Source organism: Lytechinus pictus, chromosome 9 (assembly GCF_037042905.1).
Source record: "Lytechinus pictus isolate F3 Inbred chromosome 9, Lp3.0, whole genome shotgun sequence".
Lineage (NCBI taxonomy): Eukaryota > Metazoa > Echinodermata > Echinoidea > Temnopleuroida > Toxopneustidae > Lytechinus > Lytechinus pictus.
Genome location: NC_087253.1, coordinates 8373073 through 8394744, shown reverse-complemented (window position 1 = coordinate 8394744; position 21672 = coordinate 8373073). Strand labels below are relative to the sequence as shown.

The 21672-nt window shown below is 37.6% G+C and overlaps 1 protein-coding gene across 1 annotated transcript in view; it reads right to left on the bottom strand.

Moving 5' to 3' along the window:
• Positions 1-596: 596 nt before the first annotated feature.
• LOC129267805 (uncharacterized) overlaps positions 597-21672 on the bottom strand; it is a 36768-nt gene continuing 15692 nt past the window's right edge. The window contains exons 11-22 of the mRNA XM_064105054.1: positions 20560-20590; positions 20026-20285; positions 19505-19618; positions 18493-18810; positions 17883-18128; positions 17421-17750; positions 16861-17078; positions 16142-16303; positions 2947-3103; positions 2329-2362; positions 1559-1851; positions 597-1126 (exon numbers count right to left, since the gene is read on the bottom strand). Of these exons, the coding sequence (XP_063961124.1) occupies positions 1065-1126; positions 1559-1851; positions 2329-2362; positions 2947-3103; positions 16142-16303; positions 16861-17078; positions 17421-17750; positions 17883-18128; positions 18493-18810; positions 19505-19618; positions 20026-20285; positions 20560-20590 (2225 nt within the window). The 3' untranslated portion in view covers positions 597-1064. The remainder of the gene's footprint in view (positions 1127-1558; positions 1852-2328; positions 2363-2946; positions 3104-16141; positions 16304-16860; positions 17079-17420; positions 17751-17882; positions 18129-18492; positions 18811-19504; positions 19619-20025; positions 20286-20559; positions 20591-21672) is intronic.

The window sequence follows — 21672 nt, the reverse complement described above, 5'->3', positions numbered from 1 at the left end:
AGATAATATATAAATTTACAATAAGACCTCCAAGAGTAGGGAATTAAAGGTAATTTACAAATTACAGAATATATATTTCCATTAATACCCATTTAGAGCATAACGTTGTAATAAATGTACAGATCAAGATCTATTATATATGAGATTTGCAATAAGCATCTTAAGGTCTCTTTACAATTAAGGAATATATGGAATTTACAATGAAAGACATTAAGAGTATGTGTCACATTTTCAATAAGAGCTACTAAGAATTAGAAATATAAAAGATCTATACAGATGGAATTTCAGAAGGAAAAAATCAATGAAATATACAATGACAGCCGTTAAAAGATATACATACTGTATATGAATTTCATACTATTCTAAGAAGATATGTATATGATATATTTGACCATTTAAGATTCACTTCTCATAGGCTCGATTAAGATTGACTTCCATTTGTTGCTGAATGAATTTCATTCGAAGTGAAACATTAATTCTTAAATTGTGTTCTTTCAAATTTCACTCCAACTTGAGTGGACATTTGGTTTGATACTAATGTGAGTAGAATGTGGGGGGTTGAGATATATATATATATATATATTTTTTTTTTTTTTGTAGAGAGAGTGGTACATGGTATGAAATAATGTGCTACAAGAGAATAATTCATTTTTTCTTCATGATTATTTTATCTCCTGATTATACGCCTGATATGATATTCTTCACTTCGACAGATAATATAAATGATTTAAACTGTGATAGAAAATATATAAAATATAATGATGTTACCATTAACTACGCCTACTGTTATTGGCGTGATTGTTGCCATTTATGTTAACACAATTATAATCTTTTGAAAGATAAGCGTCCCTTGAAATTACAAAATATTGGCTTTAGTAATGACATCATATCACATACTTCTGTGAATGGTCTCTATGAGTTGAAATTAATGGGTGACATATCCCTTCAGAGAACCTCAGGATAGTTGACTCTAGACTCTCGATTCTCCGTGTGTTTTGTACAATGACCATCCCATTCCAGAGATAACGGCTTAGGAGTCTTCAGGTAAATGGAGCAGTCGTTTTCTACTTATGTGAATCAAGTTCTCGTACGCGCCGAGCAACGTTAGGTTTAGATGAGACAGTCACTACATGGAATATAGGAATAAAATCTGAACATTAATTTCCGTGTCTCAATTTCTGATAGACTACATAAAAATGGGGATAAGGATGCCCATATTTGCCAATCGAACAATTTCACTCATGATGCAAATTTTGACACGTGGTGTCATCCCAGAACATCAAGATCAATCAAGAAATAATTTGATTTATTTTATTTCAGGACACTTGGAATAGATTCTTGTTTTCAGCTTTAAAAAGCTGTCAGTCTTGTAATACCTTGTAATAGGTGATTCCCAGCCATGAACTGTACTCAATTTCATATTATAAATTTGTCTGTACTAACTGCAATGTTTTCATTGTATTTGCGTTGATTGTCGTGTTGTCTGGAAATAATCTAGATATGCATGTATATCTAAAACGGATAAAAAAATTGTGAGGATATAACTAACAGTACTTGCCTCCGTGAAGGATGATGTCTGCTACATAGCTAAGACCGGCGTCATTCAGGGAATGATGAAGTTCCCCTACCTGCTCACTCGGTCGGACCCTCCGTCTCCAATCGCTTAGCATGTCAACGAAGCCTGATCTTGAGACTGGCTTAGATAATGAATCTGGTTTATTAAGGTATTGGTCTACAGCTGAGTCTGAGAAACCAAGATGGCGACCAAATGAATATGCATCCCTTCGTTCGACAATTACATCAGCCAGTGTATCGATGACATTGTTAGATAAACAGCTCAATCGTCCTTCCCTGTATAAAGTGAATACATAATCTACACAAGTAACAATTAGATGAATAAAATATTCGACCTAGTCGTAAGCATTTCGGTCAGAATATCGTTTACTACTCACATTGTTTCGGAAAGGGGAATTAAATGTGTCGCTTTATTTTTCATACCCTCGGGTGTTTCATCGTTTTGTCATGTATTTGATTGGGTACAGTTTTTGTGTTTTTTTTTTTTTTAACAGAAGATACATTATATACAAATGGTATTTTGACAAAAATGGTACCATCATCACTCTCTATATTACCATTACTGTACTTTTCACAGAATTGCCGAAAGAGCTTACAACAATAACACTATATTAAATTATTAGATTGCAGTCTTAAAAAAATCTAGGCATGATGTTAGTTTCATTCTGAATCGGAATTACTATAAGGTTGAAAATGTATTCAGCTAGGTCTTTTTCAAAATAATTTGAATGGTTTATTGACAATAAAACTTACGAATCCATATGGTTGGTCGTGAAATCAGGTTCATCTGAAAGAAAATTACAGAATACTATTAAGGTAAAATCGCGGTAAAATAATATCTAGATAGGTATTAATGCATGAATAGTAGTTTTATTTGTTGTATTATTATTATTATGAGCAGTTCATTAAACGTTTCAAAATAATGTGTTCATGAATAACAGAGTTATAAATAGCGTAGGGGTTGCATTTGTTATTCAATATTCAGGAACTAGGTAATTCTTAAGTTGGTAACGATGTATTGGGTCACCCTTACCCCTACACTCCCTAAAGTAAAGAACAGTGTCCCACACAGTGTTTACAGTGTGAACCACAATATGTGAAATGCCCTCCACAGTGTTAAATTGTGAGCAGTCTGTGAAACACATATTTAAATACTCGACGATGGGAACGTATTATGAATAGCCACTCTGTCGAGGTGTCCACAGTGCGATAATGTGCTCACACTTTTGAATTTTAGTATTTCAAAAGTGTTAATAATATTGTCTTGTAGTCCACTATGTGAATACACTGTGACCATACTGTGTGGCACTGTGGTATTTCCCGCAGGGTTTCCTATTTACTTCATTTCATGGTTGAAAACTGTCATTATACCTTCTATTGTTATGTTGAACCGTCTTTCTGATAGAGATTGGTGTCTTTCCTGTATTGCAATTCGAATATTCTTCTTTCCATTTTCTTCCGGGGAAAACTGAAGCTTAAAGGCCAGAGGGCTGCACCGATCTCCAGACAAAATACTCTTGATGGGCATCTGGGTTGAAAACAAAACATACGAAACAAATACTAAGAATATTATTTTATATTATATAATCTAAACATCAATGTCAATATTATATTTTTATTCATTAGAGTAATTCTAATGATTACGAGAATTATACAAATGATTGATTGCAATAGGAAAGAATTTAAAGTTACGCATCAAAGTATCTCAAAGACATGAAAATCTGACAATCTCATAATTTTCAACGAGGATAGGTTAGGTTTGTTGAGTTGGGAGAGACGATGTAGAGCTGGAACGCAATTATCTGTGCATCGAATTATGGATGATGCTAAATCTTACAACGCAAATAAGTTAAAATTAAACTTTTATACAGACCTGTTTTTAAGGGAATGTTAGGGGAGGTTAGAAGTCAAGGATACTAGCTTGTCTAACTTGGCTCCTAGTAGTCCAGTCTCTCTTTGAGAGCTTTGAGAGCTTGCATCCGTATGGGCTGTGAAGGGGAAAACCCTGTTTCAGTCCCAAGAGCAGAAAGCATTTTGGCCCTTGGCTATGCTACAAGGGTTTGGGTTGACTTCCGATTCCATGTAACTGATATTGTCATATAATTGATTATGTTTATTGTGTGGGAGTCATACAGTGCCGGCCGCGGGAAACGTCACAGTGCCCCCTAGGGCGAACGCGGTAGCCCGTAGCGGACATTTGAGGGGAGCGGACGAGGGAAGACGCCCGCGTCCGCTCCTCTAGGACATGAGTGCCCTAGGGGAGTGCCCGAGGGTAGTCCCGCGTCTATCCTAGGGTGTTTCTGTAGGATGTTCGGCCGTGCATTTTTGGTCGAAAGAAGAGGGCTGATTTGACACATTCAAGACTGCATGTGATTTTTATCTCATATCAAGCATAAGTTTTCGAATATTTATCGTGGATAAAATCTGTTATGAAAATTACAAAGTTTTGGGTTGATAACTAGGATTTTAGGCTTTTTCACCGAATTACTTATTGTGTTCGATTACACACTGGGACCAGCATAAAGGGTCCTTTCCTATATATTAATATTCTTTCCGTGGTGTCCGTTATTTCATTCACTCACATGGTTAGTCGTGATTGTAAATGAGTTTCTGACAAAGGAGCAGGTATTTGTCGATGTTGACCCTACATTCCGGAGGTCGTCCTATAACTATTTACTCTATTGTTTCCCTGCATGGTCATCCTTTTTATATACCCTGACATGCCTTTCAGGCGCGGATCTACGAGATGCAGATAAAAGGGAGAAGAAGAAACCAAAAATGAAAGAAAAGGCGAATATGAAGGGATGGATTGAAGACGAGAAGGAAAAAGATAAGAGAAATAGAAAAAAGTGAGAGAAGGGGAAAGGGGAGAAAGAGAAAATAGGGGGGGGGGCGAAGAGGAAAAAGAGGGAGAGGGGGTAAAGAAAAGAAATAAGGAAAAGGTGAAAATCGAGAAGAAAACAGAGGGGATTAAAAAAGGGAAGGTGAGACAGAAAGAAAATAGGGAAAAGGAAAATAGATTGAAAATCGAAGGGGAGAAGAGTCAAAGGAAGAAAAGGAAGGACAGAATGAGAAAGAGAGAATGATAAAGAGGGGGATATTAAATGAAATGAAGAAGGGAGACATAATAAAATTGTCCAGTTTTTCATATCAGAAAATACGTTAGTAATAACTCGCATCTGCCCATTTTTACGCTGATGACAAGTATTGAACATTCTTGCGCTCAATCTTGTAATTATTTTCTCTCACCTTCCTCACAATTTCCTGCTCTCGTTGCATCAATTAAAAACTTGTCCCGAATTAACATCCGCTCATTCAAGAAAGAAAAATTAAAGAAAAAGGCAAATAGGAAGGGATGGAGGAAAAATGAGAAGGAAAATAGAAAAAGTCAGAGAAGCAGAAGGGAGCGAAGAAAAGAAGGGGAAAGGGGAGAAAGAGAAAATAGAGGGGGCTTATTGTTTCATGGTAATATGGATACCATATAGTTCTGCGGTACTTATAGGCGAGCGGCGAGAGGCCAAAATTTGGGACTTTAATCCCCCCGACTGGATCAAAGCAAAAACTTGCATCATTTTGAAGGAAATTTTCTGAATTTTTTAGAACTGGGAATTAAAAGTGTCGCAGAGTGTAGCTTTACCATGGAAACCAGCCTTGAATAGGCCACGCCCATTTTTGTGAAAAATGCAAAGCAGTAACTTATTATTTATATTTGTTAATGAATTACACTAATTTATATATAAATATAGATTTTACAAGGATAAAATCACTACAGATTGAATGATATGATAACGCCTAGCAACCAAATACATATTTTATACATATTTTATTTAAAAACTGTTGCCTAGCAACATTATTTTCCCTAGCAACCATATTCACTTTTCAATATTCTCTCTTTTTTATCAGATTAATTCATTTTATCATTTTTTTAAAGTTTTTAATTTGTAAAAACTAATGAAGAAGGTGAATTTTGATGAAAAAATGAATAAAAGAGGAAGAATATGATGTATAATGCATTTATGATCATGAAAATTACATTATTGCCATGTTTGATTAACCCTGCATGTGACGGATATCACCATGTTTGTGTGTATTTACGACTATACGCAACAGTATGGTCTATTATGGATTTTATAATATTGCTATAAATCTTCCTTAGATACCCTGCTGTGTCATGTTATCTGTTCTAATCTAAATAATTGAGTATTAATAGATTTTTCTGTTACCCATGGAAACCATTATGTTGCCTAGCAACAGCATTTTCCCTAGCAACCATCACTTTTGGGCGATATTTCAAGCCTGTAACCTCCCAAAAATTCCCTATTTTGGTCCTCAAAATGCATCTTATACTATTCTAAGCATTTATCGTGGTGATGACAATTAATTTCAGCCATCTGGCCAGGCGGTATTGAGAGAGGGCATGGCTGTATGAAGAAAATTTGTCCTTGGGGTGGCAAGACGACTAAAAAATCTCCATGAAACAAAGCAAGGGAGCGAAGCGACTGAGTTTGGCAAGGGGCGCTTTTTTATAGTAAATTGAAGGATATTATGCACACTTTTGGTGAATTTTGTGAAAATTTTCAGTTTTAAAATGTAACTTTTCGCTGCGTACGGAAATGGTATTAATAACAATATCATTTAGTTTGTTATTTGGAACATTTTATCATATACATGTAACATTTTTGGAAGAGTATTACATATCTAAGACCAACCAATAAGTCTTAAAGTGTCTGAAATGGGAAACGAAAATATTTATCAGTATGGCAAATATAATTCCTAACTGTAGTGATTGTGAACTCAAAAGCTAATTACTGTATAGGGTACCTACTAAAATATGTAAATCACAATTATCTATCAGAATTTTCTATCTGCAATTCTGGCAATTTTCCTGTGTTCTTGCAAGGTTTTTCCCTGTTTTTTTAAACGTACCAATGCAAGGGCAATGGGGCAGATACCACAATAGTCTACTTGCAGACCTTCAATCGGAATTGCTCTTTTATCTGGACAACTTGGTGAAAAAAGGCTTTTCAATGATCACCTGCACAGATCAAGAGATCCTCAGTATGTCGTACATATATCAAGTAGACAACAAAAATTACTCTAATCTGAGCCTGTTGCTCACTAGAACCGGTTAGTCCCTGTACATTCTATATGGGCATTACTGATTCCAGCAGTTAATCAGTAGGTCAAATATCTGTTTAAGCAGAATTAATTAAGAGTATAGGCCCTATTATTGTCTCATCAAGCTAGAGGACAAAGTCCTAACCATTGAACTTACGAGTATTTCTTTAAGTTCTTTCTATAAACCTCCTAACCAATCTTTCTCCTTTCCTCGAGAAGCCCCCTCCGATCGAGGAAATGTAAATATTGGGGATTACAACAGTCACAGCATTATCTGGGGGTATGGAGAAACCAACGAGATGGAGAACTTGTGGAGAACTGGTCAGATGCAAATCAGATTGCATCACCCAACAAAATGTGAGAAGGTTGTGCTTGACCCTCTCCCTCACACTCAACACTGACCTAATGGGCTGAAGGTGAATGCAGCCATCACTCCACGCACAGTTCCCTTTCACAGATGTTTCACCCTGAAGAAACCAATCTGGGAGCAGTTTGTCATAGATCCGGATACCTATCCACAAGATCTTCCAGCACTCCCTACTCATTACGACACATTTGGAAAGCTGTTGAAGAAATCATCACAGAAGAATATTCCACGAGGATGCCGTACAAACTATTCTCCGGGCTTGACGGATGTCGAAGCTACTGTACAATATCTTTGAGAATTACCCATTTGGTGCCGATACACTTGAATGTGGGGAAAATTGACAACTACCATTCTGGATAGTAAAAAAGAAAATGACAGTAATTTAATAAATCAATGGATATGACTCAAAACAGCAGAAAAGCCGAGGAAAGCAATTCGGATCCTTGAAAACGACTATGCGAGTCTCAAACTATACCCCCAGTGATCACCGACCAAGTGGCACACTATCGTATTATGTACAGTCAAGGTAACCCTATTTATTGCCCACAAACGGCCAACCACCCTAAAAGTGCAGAGACAGCCTCCCAACTAAGAGTCATTTGAATTCACAAGACTATTCAGGATGAACGTCTTGTCTGCTTGTGCTATTCTATCAAAGAGAATAATGAAGAGCAACAGGCACCTGGGTTAGATATGATGTCCTCTGTGAGCAGATAACACTTCTTGGACCTGTTGCAGCCCAAGGGCTGCTGACATGTTAAACCACTGTTTGCATAAAAAAACCAATGGCATGAGGAAATTTAGGGTAGTTGCCTAACTCGAGCCAGGCAAAGACCCAATCATCCCAAAGAGTAACAGAGCAATCTCTCCACTCTGTCACACATACAAGCCCTTTGAAAGGCTCCTGCTTAACCGCATTGCTCCCTTTGTGACTGAGTTCCTCATTCCAGTAGGCAAGATTCAGGCAAGGAAAGTCCTTTACTTATCAAGTACTGAATCTGACTCAGTACATCAGATGATTGAGGAAACTGGAGCAGCCTGTGTTGACTTCTATGCAGCTTATGAAACAGTTAATCATAGGGTAGGCCTACTTACGAGGAAAGTCATTGCGATGACAAAGGACGTCAAGTTGACAAGGCTTTTTCAGAACATGCCCTCAAACCGGTTGTTTGTGAATCTCAGTGGTCCCAGCGGCAAATGGTGGAGGCAGAAAAATGGTCTCCCACAAATAAGTGTCCTTGCCCAACTCCTCTTTAACATCTACACAAACATCCCATTAATCCACCCAAACACCAAGAGCTACCTATGCTGATGAACTGTGCATTGCCTCACAGAAGCAGTCATTTGAAGAGGTGGAAAAAAAATATTAAGTGATGCTCTGGCATATCTGGCTCTTTACTTTCCAGAGAAAACCCAACTTAGCGTCTTCCACCTTAACAATAGAGATGCAGACCGGAAACTGATGGTCAGATGGTGTTGAAAGTGAATGGTACACATGCAAGCCTGCCAACTTGACGTCACTCTTGCGTACAAAGAACATGTTGCCAAGACAAAGGCAAAAGCTGGAGAAAGGAACATCAAGAAGAGGCTTGCTAACACATTATGGGGAGCAGATGCCAAACCATCCGTTCAACAGCTCTGCTGTATGCTACAAGTTTAACCCAGTCCTGAATGCTGCTTGCAGAGCAATTTTCGGCTGTCTGCTACCAAAAAAGTAGATGATCTTTACCTATTGTGTTACACAGTCCCCCACACATAGAGGTATCAGCACGGGTGGAAAAACAAGCAAAACAAGGTGTCCTTCTTCTTCTTCCACTCTTTAACTATGAACCTGCCAGAAAGAGACTCGAATCAAGACAGTTTCCTTCACTTGACTGAATCCCTTGATGGCTATGCACACAGTCAAAGGATCGCCCTATGGTCAAACCACGTCCAGTCTGTGACGCAAAAGCTTTCCATGTGACCTAGCAAATCACGCCCCCAGGTTCAAGTGACGAATGGCCATCCTGGCCATGTCTTAATCGCCTATGGTCTGGAACAGGAAGGTGTAAAGTTCTATTATGCAGTTCGGGGCTACAGCAGGGATGCAGACACTATCTACGACTGAGGGGAGGATCAGACAATGCATCACCTTTTGGTCTGCCCCCCCCCCCTCCGTCCTACCAGAGCCTTGCGCTGCCAAAGATCTGGAGTCGTTCAACCCAAAAGCCAGATCTTGTTTGAACCCTCTACTACACAGTCTCTCCAAAATGTGGCTTTTTAAGGGGGGGGGGGTATGTAGATATGGGGTAAGATTGTTAGCATCGAATATATTTGCTCTTCCACTGGCAAATTGTAATTTTCACCTTAAAACACTAACAATCAGAATATAGGCACCGTTTTCAGCAAAGTTTTAACCTAACCGACAACCCCACGGCAACCCCATCAGGAACCAATTAAGTCCCTGCCCCCTCCCCCATCCAACAACCCATGAGCAAATAATCATTTTCCCCCCAAATGTCAGATTACCGTAAATAGGTGTCTTCTACCAGTCAGATAATCAATGACACACTTCTTCTTATGTCATTAAAAATGGCATGTCCTGTTAATGGTACAAAATCTACATGTAGCTTTCCTGTGAAAAGACTCTAGTGCAGTGGCAGTTCATAGCTCTGGTAGGAGGGGGCAGACACAAAAGTGTTGTATACTATGATCATCCTCGCAGTTGCAGGTAGTTTCTTCATTCCTATTGTAGACCCATAGGCGATTCAAACAAGATCAGGTAGTCCATTTTTAACTTGGACCTGGAGAGTGATGTACTAAGTCCATAGGTGAGATTGTGCATCACAGACTGGAGATTGTTAGACCAGAGGGTGACGCTTTCATGCGTGCAGAGTCGTCAAGGGATTATGTTGAGCGGAGGAAACTGTGTCTAGATTTGAGTCTCTTGGCAGGTTCATGGTTGACGAGTGGAACATTATCTTCTAGATTGTTTTTTGTTCCTTTCATCTGTGCTGATGACTTCTCTTCTGACGTATGGTGGGGCAATAAAACAGAGTAGGTAAAGATTACTCACATCTGTTAGTCGCAATCAGCCAGTGATGGCTCTGCATGCTCCATTCAAGACTCGGGGTCAATACTTAGCACCAAGGGCTAGTACTCAGCAGTGGGGAAGCATAGAGCAAGAGCTGTGGTACAGATAGAATTGGTATATGTCAGTTCCCCATCTGTTTCCCAGCTTCTTCTGAATGACATTCCTTGCTCCAAATTTTGCATTTGTTTTGGCAGCATGTTCTTTCTATGAAAAAGAACGGTCTAGAATGACGCCAAGGTAGGTTGGCTTGTTACCATCTGACCCTCAGTTTTTTATTTGCTCTCTGTTCTTGAGGTAGAATACACTACGTTGGGATCTTTCTGGATCAGCACAGAGATGATTTATAGCACAGTAAGGAGTTAGACTTGCCAGATCATCACTTAGTCCGTTTTGGCGCACTGAGGAGTGATTATTACTTTAGAGATTATTGCACAATTCTATGTTTTTCCACTCCATTTAAGCAGTGATACAGAATTATGCCTTTAGATGTTCCAGCCTTATTATTTGAACAAATCATCATTACAAATACAGAGTAGTATGTTTTACCAATACTGTAGGGGTATCATCCCAATAACATCAGTTTTAGATATTTTCTCAGACATATACGGATGTCTTTAAAGATCTACATTGATCTAAATCTCCATGGAACAAACAGTAGCGTTAGTGTAAGCCCTGCAATAGTGGCATGTGTACCTGTTTTCCGAAGCTTTACCTGTGTCAATGTCCTTTACATATGTATGCATGTTGAGAGAAATCCTTGTCTTTTCTTTCAGACATCTTTTCTTAAACTGAGTATTTAAGGCATCAGTTTTTAACAGCCGGAGTCACTGACACTATCGCTGTAGCCGAAAATACCTGAAGGACAACATCAAAGACTACCTAAGCTGATATGCCTCCTCTCCATATTCAGGGACTTTTATTGTATGCCCCTCCCTTGTTGTCTCTATTCAGCAGAAGAGTGCAAACCTCATGACATATTACATGATGACACTTAGACATAGAAAACATCTCCCAATTTAGTAAGCCTTTCTATCCTTTATGGTTTTCTTGTCCTTTTCTTGGCCTAATCAGGAATGATAGATAGCTCAGTCGGTAGAGAGGGGGTTTCGGATTCCGCTGACCTGGATTTGATTCCCACTTGGTGCATTAGTACTCTTTTGTAAGGCGCATCCTCATTACCATGTTACCAGGTTTTGGAGAGGACATTAAGCTGTCGGTCCTCTGGTTGTTTGCTTACAAGTATTCATGCTTTCTTAGCAATTGGGTAAACAATAATCATATTAAGGCTTAAGATCCCAAGTTTCCATGCTTTCATCCCTCTGATTTATTGACAGTTATCAGATTGAAAGTGACATCATAAGTTCCCTGTGATTCAACTTCTGACCCTTATTAATAGTATTAACGATTCAACAGGAACTTGTCGAACTCACAGCTTTGGCATCTTTGGGCTACAGCCTCCACACAGACACAACCTTGGAAGTTGGACATGCATGGGGGGTTAGGTATTATTTGACAAGACAGATCCATTTTTTAACCATTCCATATTAACTCAAGGAAAGTGATCTGAATATGCAGTAAAAAGCCTCTGCCAATGACTTAATTGAGTATAAGAAGTCCGTGAAATTGAAAAAAGAAAATTATCTGTACAAGCCTTAGGTGAAGACCCACTTTATGATCAAAGTTTTAATAAGGGACTGTACCTGAAGAGTAGTGTTGTCCATTCTATTTTATTAAAAAATGTTGCGTACTCAGCTATGAATCATCCAAACCATATTATTCTCGTTTTATCTGCAACATTTAAATTTCTCTTTTTTGTAAGATAAAGTTTAAATACCATGCTCATCGTACTGTTTAGAATTGGTAGGCAATATACAAACAAGGATAAATTATTTTTTTAGAAATAAGAGAAATGAAGTGGTTACCATTGCCAGTATGCATGTATGTATAATATTGAACAAATGTACACTTAAAAGTGGATTATTTCCTCAAGATTTGTTAAGAGGAAAATATATCGTTGCTAAGGTAAATAGTGTTGCTAGGCAATGAAATTTTGTCAGTAGATAATGGTACAACTCCGGAATGCTGTTTGCCTATCGATAACGAACTATCATATGTTAATTTTCTCAATATTTTTACTCTAAGGCACAACTTCCTCACTCACATTTGGCCGAGATGAAGAGTGTTAACATAGCCGTTGCTAGGGAATATTGTTTCTAGGCAACACATTTGTCTCCATGGAAGCTATGAAATAGTCAGCTTGTTGAATGATTATTGAAAACGAAATTGTAGGCATCTATATGATAATTGTGTTAGTATTATTGCTCATAATGGACTATTTTCCACAGATTTGTCCAGGGAAAAAAAGTGTTAACATAGTCGTTGCTATGGAAAATAGTTGTTGCTAGGCAACAAATTGGTATCCATGGGTAATATGAAATGGTCATTTGTTGTTGTTCTATTAAAGACAAGATACTGCATGTTAATTGATCAGGTATTATGAACTCAAATCAACTTTTTCACCACAAAATAGTATAAAGTATGTGACTTGTACGTGCGTGTATCAATGTAGTCAAAATGAACAATACCCGGTAATATGGCAATTTGTACGATGTGAAGGGCTATGTCAGGTATAGCTTAGCAAATTTATTTGAGGTTCGCAATAGTTAAAATGGGGGTTTTCAGTTCTTTTTATTATTTTTCAATAATATTTTATATTATTTCATTGGTGTAACTTATTTAGTTTAATTTAACCTAGTTAAAAAGTTAAAAGTTAGGTTTGAAATGGAAAAATAAGTGGTTTACTTAAGGAGCTAAATGGTTGCTAAGGAAAGTTATGTTGCTAGGCAACAATTTCTGAGAAAATGTTCATAAAATTCATGCTAAGTTGTTTTTCAGTAATTCTTCTTACCGTATATAGTGGATCTATCCTTTGAAAGTAAGAAAAAATACCTGATAATTTAAATTAACGAGTAAAAAATCAGAATTCACGATAAATATTCAATAAGTATTTAAAATGGGCGTGGCTTATTCAAGGCTGGTTTCCATGGTGATGCTACACATTACGGCATTTTTAATGCCCAGTTCCGAAAAATTCTGAAAATTTCCTTTAATTTGATGTATGATTTTGCTTTGATCCAGCCGGGGGGATTAAAGTCAAGAAATAAGGCACTTTTTGGCTTCTGGCCGCTCACCTATTAGTTATGAAACTTGTTTTACTCAGTAATGCTCACACGTGATGATTAAAGGGATTTTCGACTATATAGAGGTGAACCGGGACGGGGCTTTCATTCTTTAACTTGGCTTGACTAATTCCGTTGTTCCTCGAAAAGAATTGTTAGATTTGATAGTAAGCGTTTGCGTGAGCACCCACCAAAACTCTTAACAAAAGAATGGTTTGTATAGCTCCATTCTTGCTTTGTCGGCAAGTGATAATTAACTCGTTAAGTACCCATTCCACACACTACGTCATAGTAGTTTTCGAAAACATACTTTTACTTGGGTATGTGTTTAAACATTGAAGCTAAATGTGCTAGAATTTTTTTAAATAGTTACATTATGTAAATAGCTTTTGCTGCTTTGCTCTGGAGCGCATTGAGCATCCAATCAAGATGGAAAGTGCGCTTTACAAATGTCATGTATTATTATTTTTAGCTGCCATATAACACTGAATTCTGTATTATACCAAGTTGTGACTTGGTTTTATCATTTCCAATTCATATAACAAAATATATTTCGAAGGAAAATCTTGCTTTACTGAAATAAAATTAATAAATAAACAATGTTTATAACTTTAATTGATGTCCGACAAATCTAACAATATAAAACCGCAGTTCGTAAATATGATAGTTTAATCTTTACTTCGACGTCAATTATTCGTGTTATTATCATCATGTAGGTGTATCAGGGATATTAATATTCGTTTTAATCCCATCTATAATTTTATATAAAATTGCGCGAAATATATGTGGTTGTTCTCACTATGAAGCTGCAACCCCTCTTCATTTTTCTCATCCTCCTCTTCCTTCTTCTCCTTTATTATTTCCACCACTTTCATCTCTTCCCAATTCGAATATCGACCAATGTAACTTAAAAACCGCAATAGAGAGCAGGTAATGTAATCAGATGTTTTAGCAAATGATAAATCTGTTACATCTACTGCATTTAGGTAAATTTGTATTTTTTACAGGGTGAGGGTTTTAGAGACCCGATTTGAACCGAAATGAAAAGAACATCCTCATTTATTGTTGTTAGCGTATCAACAAATTAATCCCCCCTCCTCATTTCTATAAACATCCTGTCATAAATTGGGAAGCGGATGTGATCAAAGGAGATCAAATGTGTGGGCGGGGAGCAAGACTCTACCAGACTGTTGACAATAACAAAAGAACCAAATAAAAAATCGATGAGCACAACCAGTTTTGCTGGTGTTTGCTTTTTGCACGTCTACTTTGTATGATCTTGGTCATACTAGTATTCGTTTTCACCTTTCATTCCCTTTATTAGGGTTGTATCAACCATGTCAACGAATTGACGATCCCAATATTGACCGCACGTTTGTTTTAACATAATGAGAATTCGCAAATGCCCTTGATATTCATAATTCTGTTTTATTTTAAGTTTGTCATTAATGTTTGTTAACATTCACTCTGTTAATAACTTGTCAATTTTGATTTACAAAAAAAAATCAAGTCTGCTTATTAATGCATTTTATCTATTTTAATTATTTTTTTGTTGATATCCCTTTCTTTCTTCTTTCCGGATTCCACCCTGTGCACCCCGTTAAACTCAGGGAAGAATGTTTCAAATGTTTTCTAGTTCTTACACTGTTCACAATAAGGAGATGGGATTAGGTGTATTGTTTACGCTGAAGGGAGAGGAATGGGTGCGTATGGAAAAAAATATCCAAAAGATAGAGAATTGATCTCCATGACATTAAATCACAATTGTGTCCTATTTTTTAAAAACAAGTTTGTATGATACATGTATGCCTCCCACGTAAGGCGTAAGGAAAAAAAGTTTACCTAATGCATCAAATTAGATTAATTGATTAGATTCATTGCGGTAAATGAAATACAATAAATTCGATGTTCCAGCCAGGGTGACCAGATTTCACAATATTAAATACGGGACAATCGACAAAGCACTATGTACCATCGGATCGACCGAGCCAGGCCAAAAAATAAACAAAAAGGCTACACAATGTTAGACCTGTTAACAAAATATATTAAGAAAGGGGAAGGGAGGGTGAGCGGAAGAAAGAAAAGAGAAAATAATGAGGAAACAAGAAATGAATTGAGACGAAAGAAAAGAATAAGGAAAAATTAAAAGGAAAAAAGTTTGAATAAAAGAGAGAACGGTTTCCGTCATTACTTGTAATGAATAAAGAAAGAAAGAATTAAAATAAAGGAAGGGAAGATGAATAAATGTGTGAAAGAAAAAACATAAGGAGAGAAAAGAGAAAAGTAAGAAAAATGGAGGAAAAGAGAAAGAAATAAAAAGAATTCCTTCATTATTTGAAAGAAACAAAGACAGAATAAAACATGAAGGAAGAAAGGGAAAGAGGGAATAAGGGAAAACAGAATATAAAAAAAAGGAAAAAAATAACATCTACAAAAAAAATAATAATCTACAATAGATTCCGATCACGCTAGTGTAAAAACATAATGGTCTATCACAAGATAATCAAAGTACATGCACATGTAAACATAATGCAATGTACGTACCCTAGGGCACCCGAGGATAAGTGCGGGCACGGCCAATATTATATAGCACGCAGGAAACTGCGGGCCCGGGAAAACGCCCTCGTCTGCTCCCCTTGAATACCCTCGGTTAGACGCAAAAGCCCCCTAGGGTGTTTGCGTGCTCGGGCGTGACGTTTCCTGCGGCCGGCACTGTAGGCCACTTGTTATCATTTGATGATGTCGATATCAGACCCAAATAGCAAGTAAAAAAACCACAGTGGACGTTTTATAAATTGCTTTGCAAATCCATAATAAATTACGAAGTACCATTCCATGATAAATAAAGGGCATTACCATTCCTTTGTGTTGCTTCGTCTCTCCATGGTAAATAATCTTTAGGTGCTTAGCTGTTGATCCTACAGAGAACTTGAATTCCTTCCCAACTTGACAGTAAGGTACAGGTGATTCCAGCTCCTTCTTGATTACATCCTGAATTATGTAAAAGTTTAAAATTTGATCGGCAATAATTTATTGACAAATAGTGAAAGAGAAGTGATAAAAATTGGCTAGTAAAAAGTTTTATAGCATGACATAGCGTGTTTTCGGTAGTTTATTTTTTTCATCGGAAAGATGATTAAAAAAGGAATGTCTTTATAGTTTACGTAATGGTAAGTAAAAATGTACTTTAACAAGGCATTCCAAATGGAAAAAAACATCACTTATTTGGATAGATTACTTTTATTTGATACCAGTACTAATACCAGTACGAGCGGCAATTCATGAAGGCTACTGCTTCATACTCTTCATAGCTATCTACAGCTGAGATGTGTCACATTACAACGTTTGCAGTAATAGAGGAGCAAAACTGTTTACGATTATCGGTAATATAAAGTTACTTGGCAATATCACTTTTTATGAGCGATAATTTTGCATAGATTGAAGTAGATTTATAGTCTACACTGTACACCGGGATTATTTTAGAAACACTGACAAGCCCCGTGCGTCAGGATGTTGATAAGAATTTTATGGAAATATAATAGTAATACCTGGACATATGTCTTATATGGATGAATGACGTACACTCGTAGAGATGGATGCTCCACCGGTAACTTCATCGTAGGCTGGAAGACTAAGCATGTCAGTTGGAGATCTGGAAGACCCTTTAAACACACAGCCAAAACTTCAATATGACGTGTACAAAACTCAATCGTACGTTTTGAGATTCGTAAATCGTCTCCAGCCAGCATTCGGCGACCGAATTTTCCTGAAGTTTGGAAATGTACGTGGATTTCTTAATCTAGATTGTTTTTTCATCAATACCAGGTAAATTGCACCAAGTGACAGGAAAAAAAAAGATTCAGACACTTGTCTCATTCAGAAGTTCAGTAAACCATGTACATTTAATAAATGGTATGAAGTTCAACATCACGCGAATTGTTTCAAATATGATATATAGGGTTTCAATAATATTAAGGTAAGTTTCTTCACCTGATGGGATTGTGGCCGCCAACTGGGTCACTCTACATCCGAACTTTTAAGAGTGGATTTACTCTAATTTCAAACTACAATAAAAGTGCATTAATTATTTTCATGAGTAAATTCATACCTAGCCCGGTCTTGGTGTACATTACAAAGGTAGAATCGTCGTTGTTGAAACCCATACAGTGTGGTAGTACTATCGTTGCCGGCTTGACAAGTTTTTGTTTGAGAGAAGTCTCTATGACGGGAGTAATAAGAACTTCATCGTCGCGTATGGGAAGTCTTGGAGTATTGCGTATTGATACGCGAAGGGTGACAGTTGATCCCATTCCCTTGGGAATAGCTCCTTCAGGAATAGATACAGTAATTCCAAGTTTATCGAGGGTTAACTTCCCTCCCTGACGATCAATAGTGCCGTGTGAGATGAAAAACGGATAGGTTGACTGACATGCCAGACCTACAAGGGGGGGGGGGATAAAAACAAAACAATTAAAACATGCTCTTTTAAAAAAATATATCATCTATTCAAGTTATAATAAAAAAAAATGTTGGTGAGGATGTTGGAATAGCGGAGTTGAAAAACGATTACCTTTCGCTATGTCAGCGCCACAGAAGTGAAAAGCCTGAGCAATTGCCAGAAGCCTCTCCCTGGTTCCACCTCTGTTGGACCATTCTATCAGCATTTTTAGGGCAACATGAACAATCATATGTGACGTAAGGGTTGTAGATGTGTTGACGATATCCATGACATCGGTAGGGTGTACATCCAAATGACGAACTAAGTCTAGTAGATCTGTGTCAAATCGAATGAGTTGTGCTATTTCTTCATAGCCCCCTGCCAAAACAGTTAAATAAAAATACATGAGTTCATATAATTCATGATGCAATAGAATACCAAGAATGCGAATGAAAGTGAATAAAGATGAACTTGACGGATGACTTGCTAACAGGGCTCTAAGATCAACAAAATATGAAAAACCAAACGGCTGAAAGACAGATTAACCATGCAAAAGTTATGTGCTATGCAACTCATGTTGGTACATTAGATCTCCAACCAAGATTTTTATTCTCTTAATATTGAATACTCTTTCCATTCGAAATAAGAAGAATTTAAAGAGAAAGCGTTTCTAAAATTTGAAAGTGTTTCTTTCATTCAGAGTTCGATGATTACAGAAGCGTAGAAAGAGATTTCAAACAACCTATTTTGTCACCAGAGATGTTGTACTTCTTGAATAACTTGTTGAGTTCATCTTCCTTTACTCCTTCTTGTAAGCCATTGTGCCACATTCGTACTATCTGCTGCGTTGTCTCACGTAGTAATGAAGGAATGAGCTGAGTGACGAAACCAATCATGCTGATGTCATCGATATGGAGTGTTTTTCCAAGTGAACGTGCTGTTTGTAAGGATTTGACATGACGAGCCACGCTACAAAGCTCTTCTGTGTTTGGTTTTCCACCGTGTTGATCAAGATCCACATGGGTTTCCCCATGCTTACAAGAAGAACCACTTGGATAATCTTTAAAATCAATTTAAAACTTATTTCAAAACGGTATATATGCATAAGATTTATAATAAACAAGATAAATTATGTTTAAATCTGCATTATTACTTCGTTTCGAATTGTTTGCTTATTTTGCGATTGTATTTACGACTAGCTTATTAACAAATCGAAACGGTATTTTCCATCAATGATAGAATGGGTTCCTTTCAAAACTCCAAACGCATTCAATGCTTTCTCTCTCTCTCTCTCTCTCTCTCCCGATTCAATCCCATAGAATAGATTGGTCAACAAGATATAAATTTAGAGTTTTTTGTATTTCCGTTCAACAATAAAAAAAAATACAGTAGAACGAATACAATGAATACTCTGTACTCTTTGCAAAAATATGTTTTCATGTACGTTGTGCCTTTCAACGCATTTTTTTCCCGTGGGGGGCGGTGCAGGACCCCATATTATAGCGATGTCATTTCACTCTCCACCTTTCTACCCTGTTGAATAGGTACAAAATTGTGCATTATACAATGAACTCATAAAACTACTAGACAACAAAAGAGATGTAGGGCTTCATTATGGGAAAAATGTTGTAATTATATTTTTCTCTTCTTCTTTTTTGTACTTTTTTAATACTTAATAGCATCATGTGGAGTTCATTGTACAATGTCGATAAATCCAAATTCGAAACACCTTAAAAACATTCGCATCTGCTTACCCGTTCCTGAAAAGTCAATGATCTCCATCGTTTCATGTTCGCTTTCGAGCTCAGTTTGCTTGGCTCTTTCGACAACAGACTGTTTGGGAACTGCAGAAGTACCTTCTTCTTCTTCTAAAAGAAAAATTGTTTGTTATATATCAATATGTTATTTAAAAAAATTAATAAGCGTACTGTTCAAGCACAAAGGAAGACAGGTTAAATTCTTAGAAACTCTGGTGTCCATTATCTACACGGACATATCCCCATTTGGTTAGAACGTAGCATATTGCACCGTTTATCTGCTTGCGCTGGTAGTCAATATTATCGACTTTAAATAACTGATATGTTGTGCAAAGTTAGCCCCTTTTTTCACGTGAGAATATAAAATTTCAATCGAATCCACAGGCTGTTCAAATTGCAATCCAATTTTTTTCTTCTGCTACTTTTTTTTATCTACCTTAAATCCAATTCGAGTGAACACAATGGACAAATTAAATTAGATTTGCCATTTTACAAAGTCTTTTTGTTGTTTCCCATACCTTCCATATTGTCAGCTTTATTTACAGATTGGACAGAATCCCAAACCAGTTTCAAACTCTCCACTGCCTTTTCTCCTGGCGGCTGATATGATTTCCATGTGGAAAGCATTTGGATGTTGGTGTCCCTCCTGTTAGCAAATGTCCTTTGTTTTATGTGATCAAGCTCTCTGTACTCAAGACCGAGTTTTGTTCCAATCTCGAAGTACTTCTCTGGTTTTATCTTTCGGGATAAATCGAGAAGCGCTTTGTCTGGGATTTCTCTGTATAATTGTAAGAAGTATTTAACAAGATAAGAACACAATTCATCCGAACATGAATTGTCAATTAATGATTTTAGTGATGTAGTGAAAATGGTTTTTCCATTCTGAACATGTGAGTTCGTAAGAGGTAGTTTAATCGTCTTCTTTGAATTCACAAATACACGCAAACTTCGCATACTTTAATTTAGGTTGGTACAGAATAATACCAACAAACTGGATAAGTTGATATTTAGAAACAATCTACAAATTGCAAACTGAAAAATTAACTGCTTACCTTGCACAACTTGTTTCTAATGCACACAGGACTATTTCGGGAAGTGAGGAAAGAAAAGAGACAACAGGGTTTCGGTTTGCACGAGATCTGAATATACTACTACTGGCAACCTCACACCCGGGCTCCTGTGCACCACACTGAACAGATTGGCACATAAATTAATGCACACTGTCCACACCCTCGTGCACATTCCCGAACACACCTGTAGGCAAACACACCCACGCAAATTGACTACACCCAAACCATAATGCACCACCCCAAAACTCAGACAAATACACCCACGCAAACTGCCCCACCCACACCCTCATATACCATCCCGAACACACACGCAAACACAATAACGAAACTGCCCAAGTCGACACATTCGTCACCATCCCAAACACACTGGCAAACACATTCACGCAAGTTTCCCAAATCCACGAACTTGTCACCATCCTGAAAAAGAACGGAATCACATAAACGTTACTTTAGGCACACTCCCTTCACCACGACATTGTATGCTACACCGAACATGCAGGCTACACTAACACACGCACGCACACTTCCCACACCCACAACCAATGCACCACCCATGCAGAGTAAACACATCCATGCATTCGTTCCGCACAAATAACCATGCCCTATTCTGAACACACACTAAACACACCCTCGCAAACTACCGCTCAACCACACCCTCACACACTATCCCGAATACACATGAAAGTACACACGCACACTGTCTAACCCCCACACCCTCATTCACCGTCTTGTGATAGGGCCTTTAACGCCCAGTCACGTCGTTCCATGGAAGTCTTGCGGATGAATGCTCGCAATTCACCCGCAAAAATCTTTTGAGCATGTTAAAACATGTTAAAAACTTGTTTGTACCACTTGCGAATCAGACGCGTGAACTTCTACGTGTGAGTTACGTGCCAGGTAATGTCAAGGCGGCCGACATGCGGGTAGCAGAAATAGTTACCCGTAAGTCACACGCAAGGCTTGCACAGAACGAGGTGACAGGGCCTGCATCCACACAGACACCCTCGTGCACCTCACTTCACCTGCAAACACACAGAGCACACGCCTTGCCGCACACTGTCATTTATACACACTCTCTTGCACCAAACAAAACAC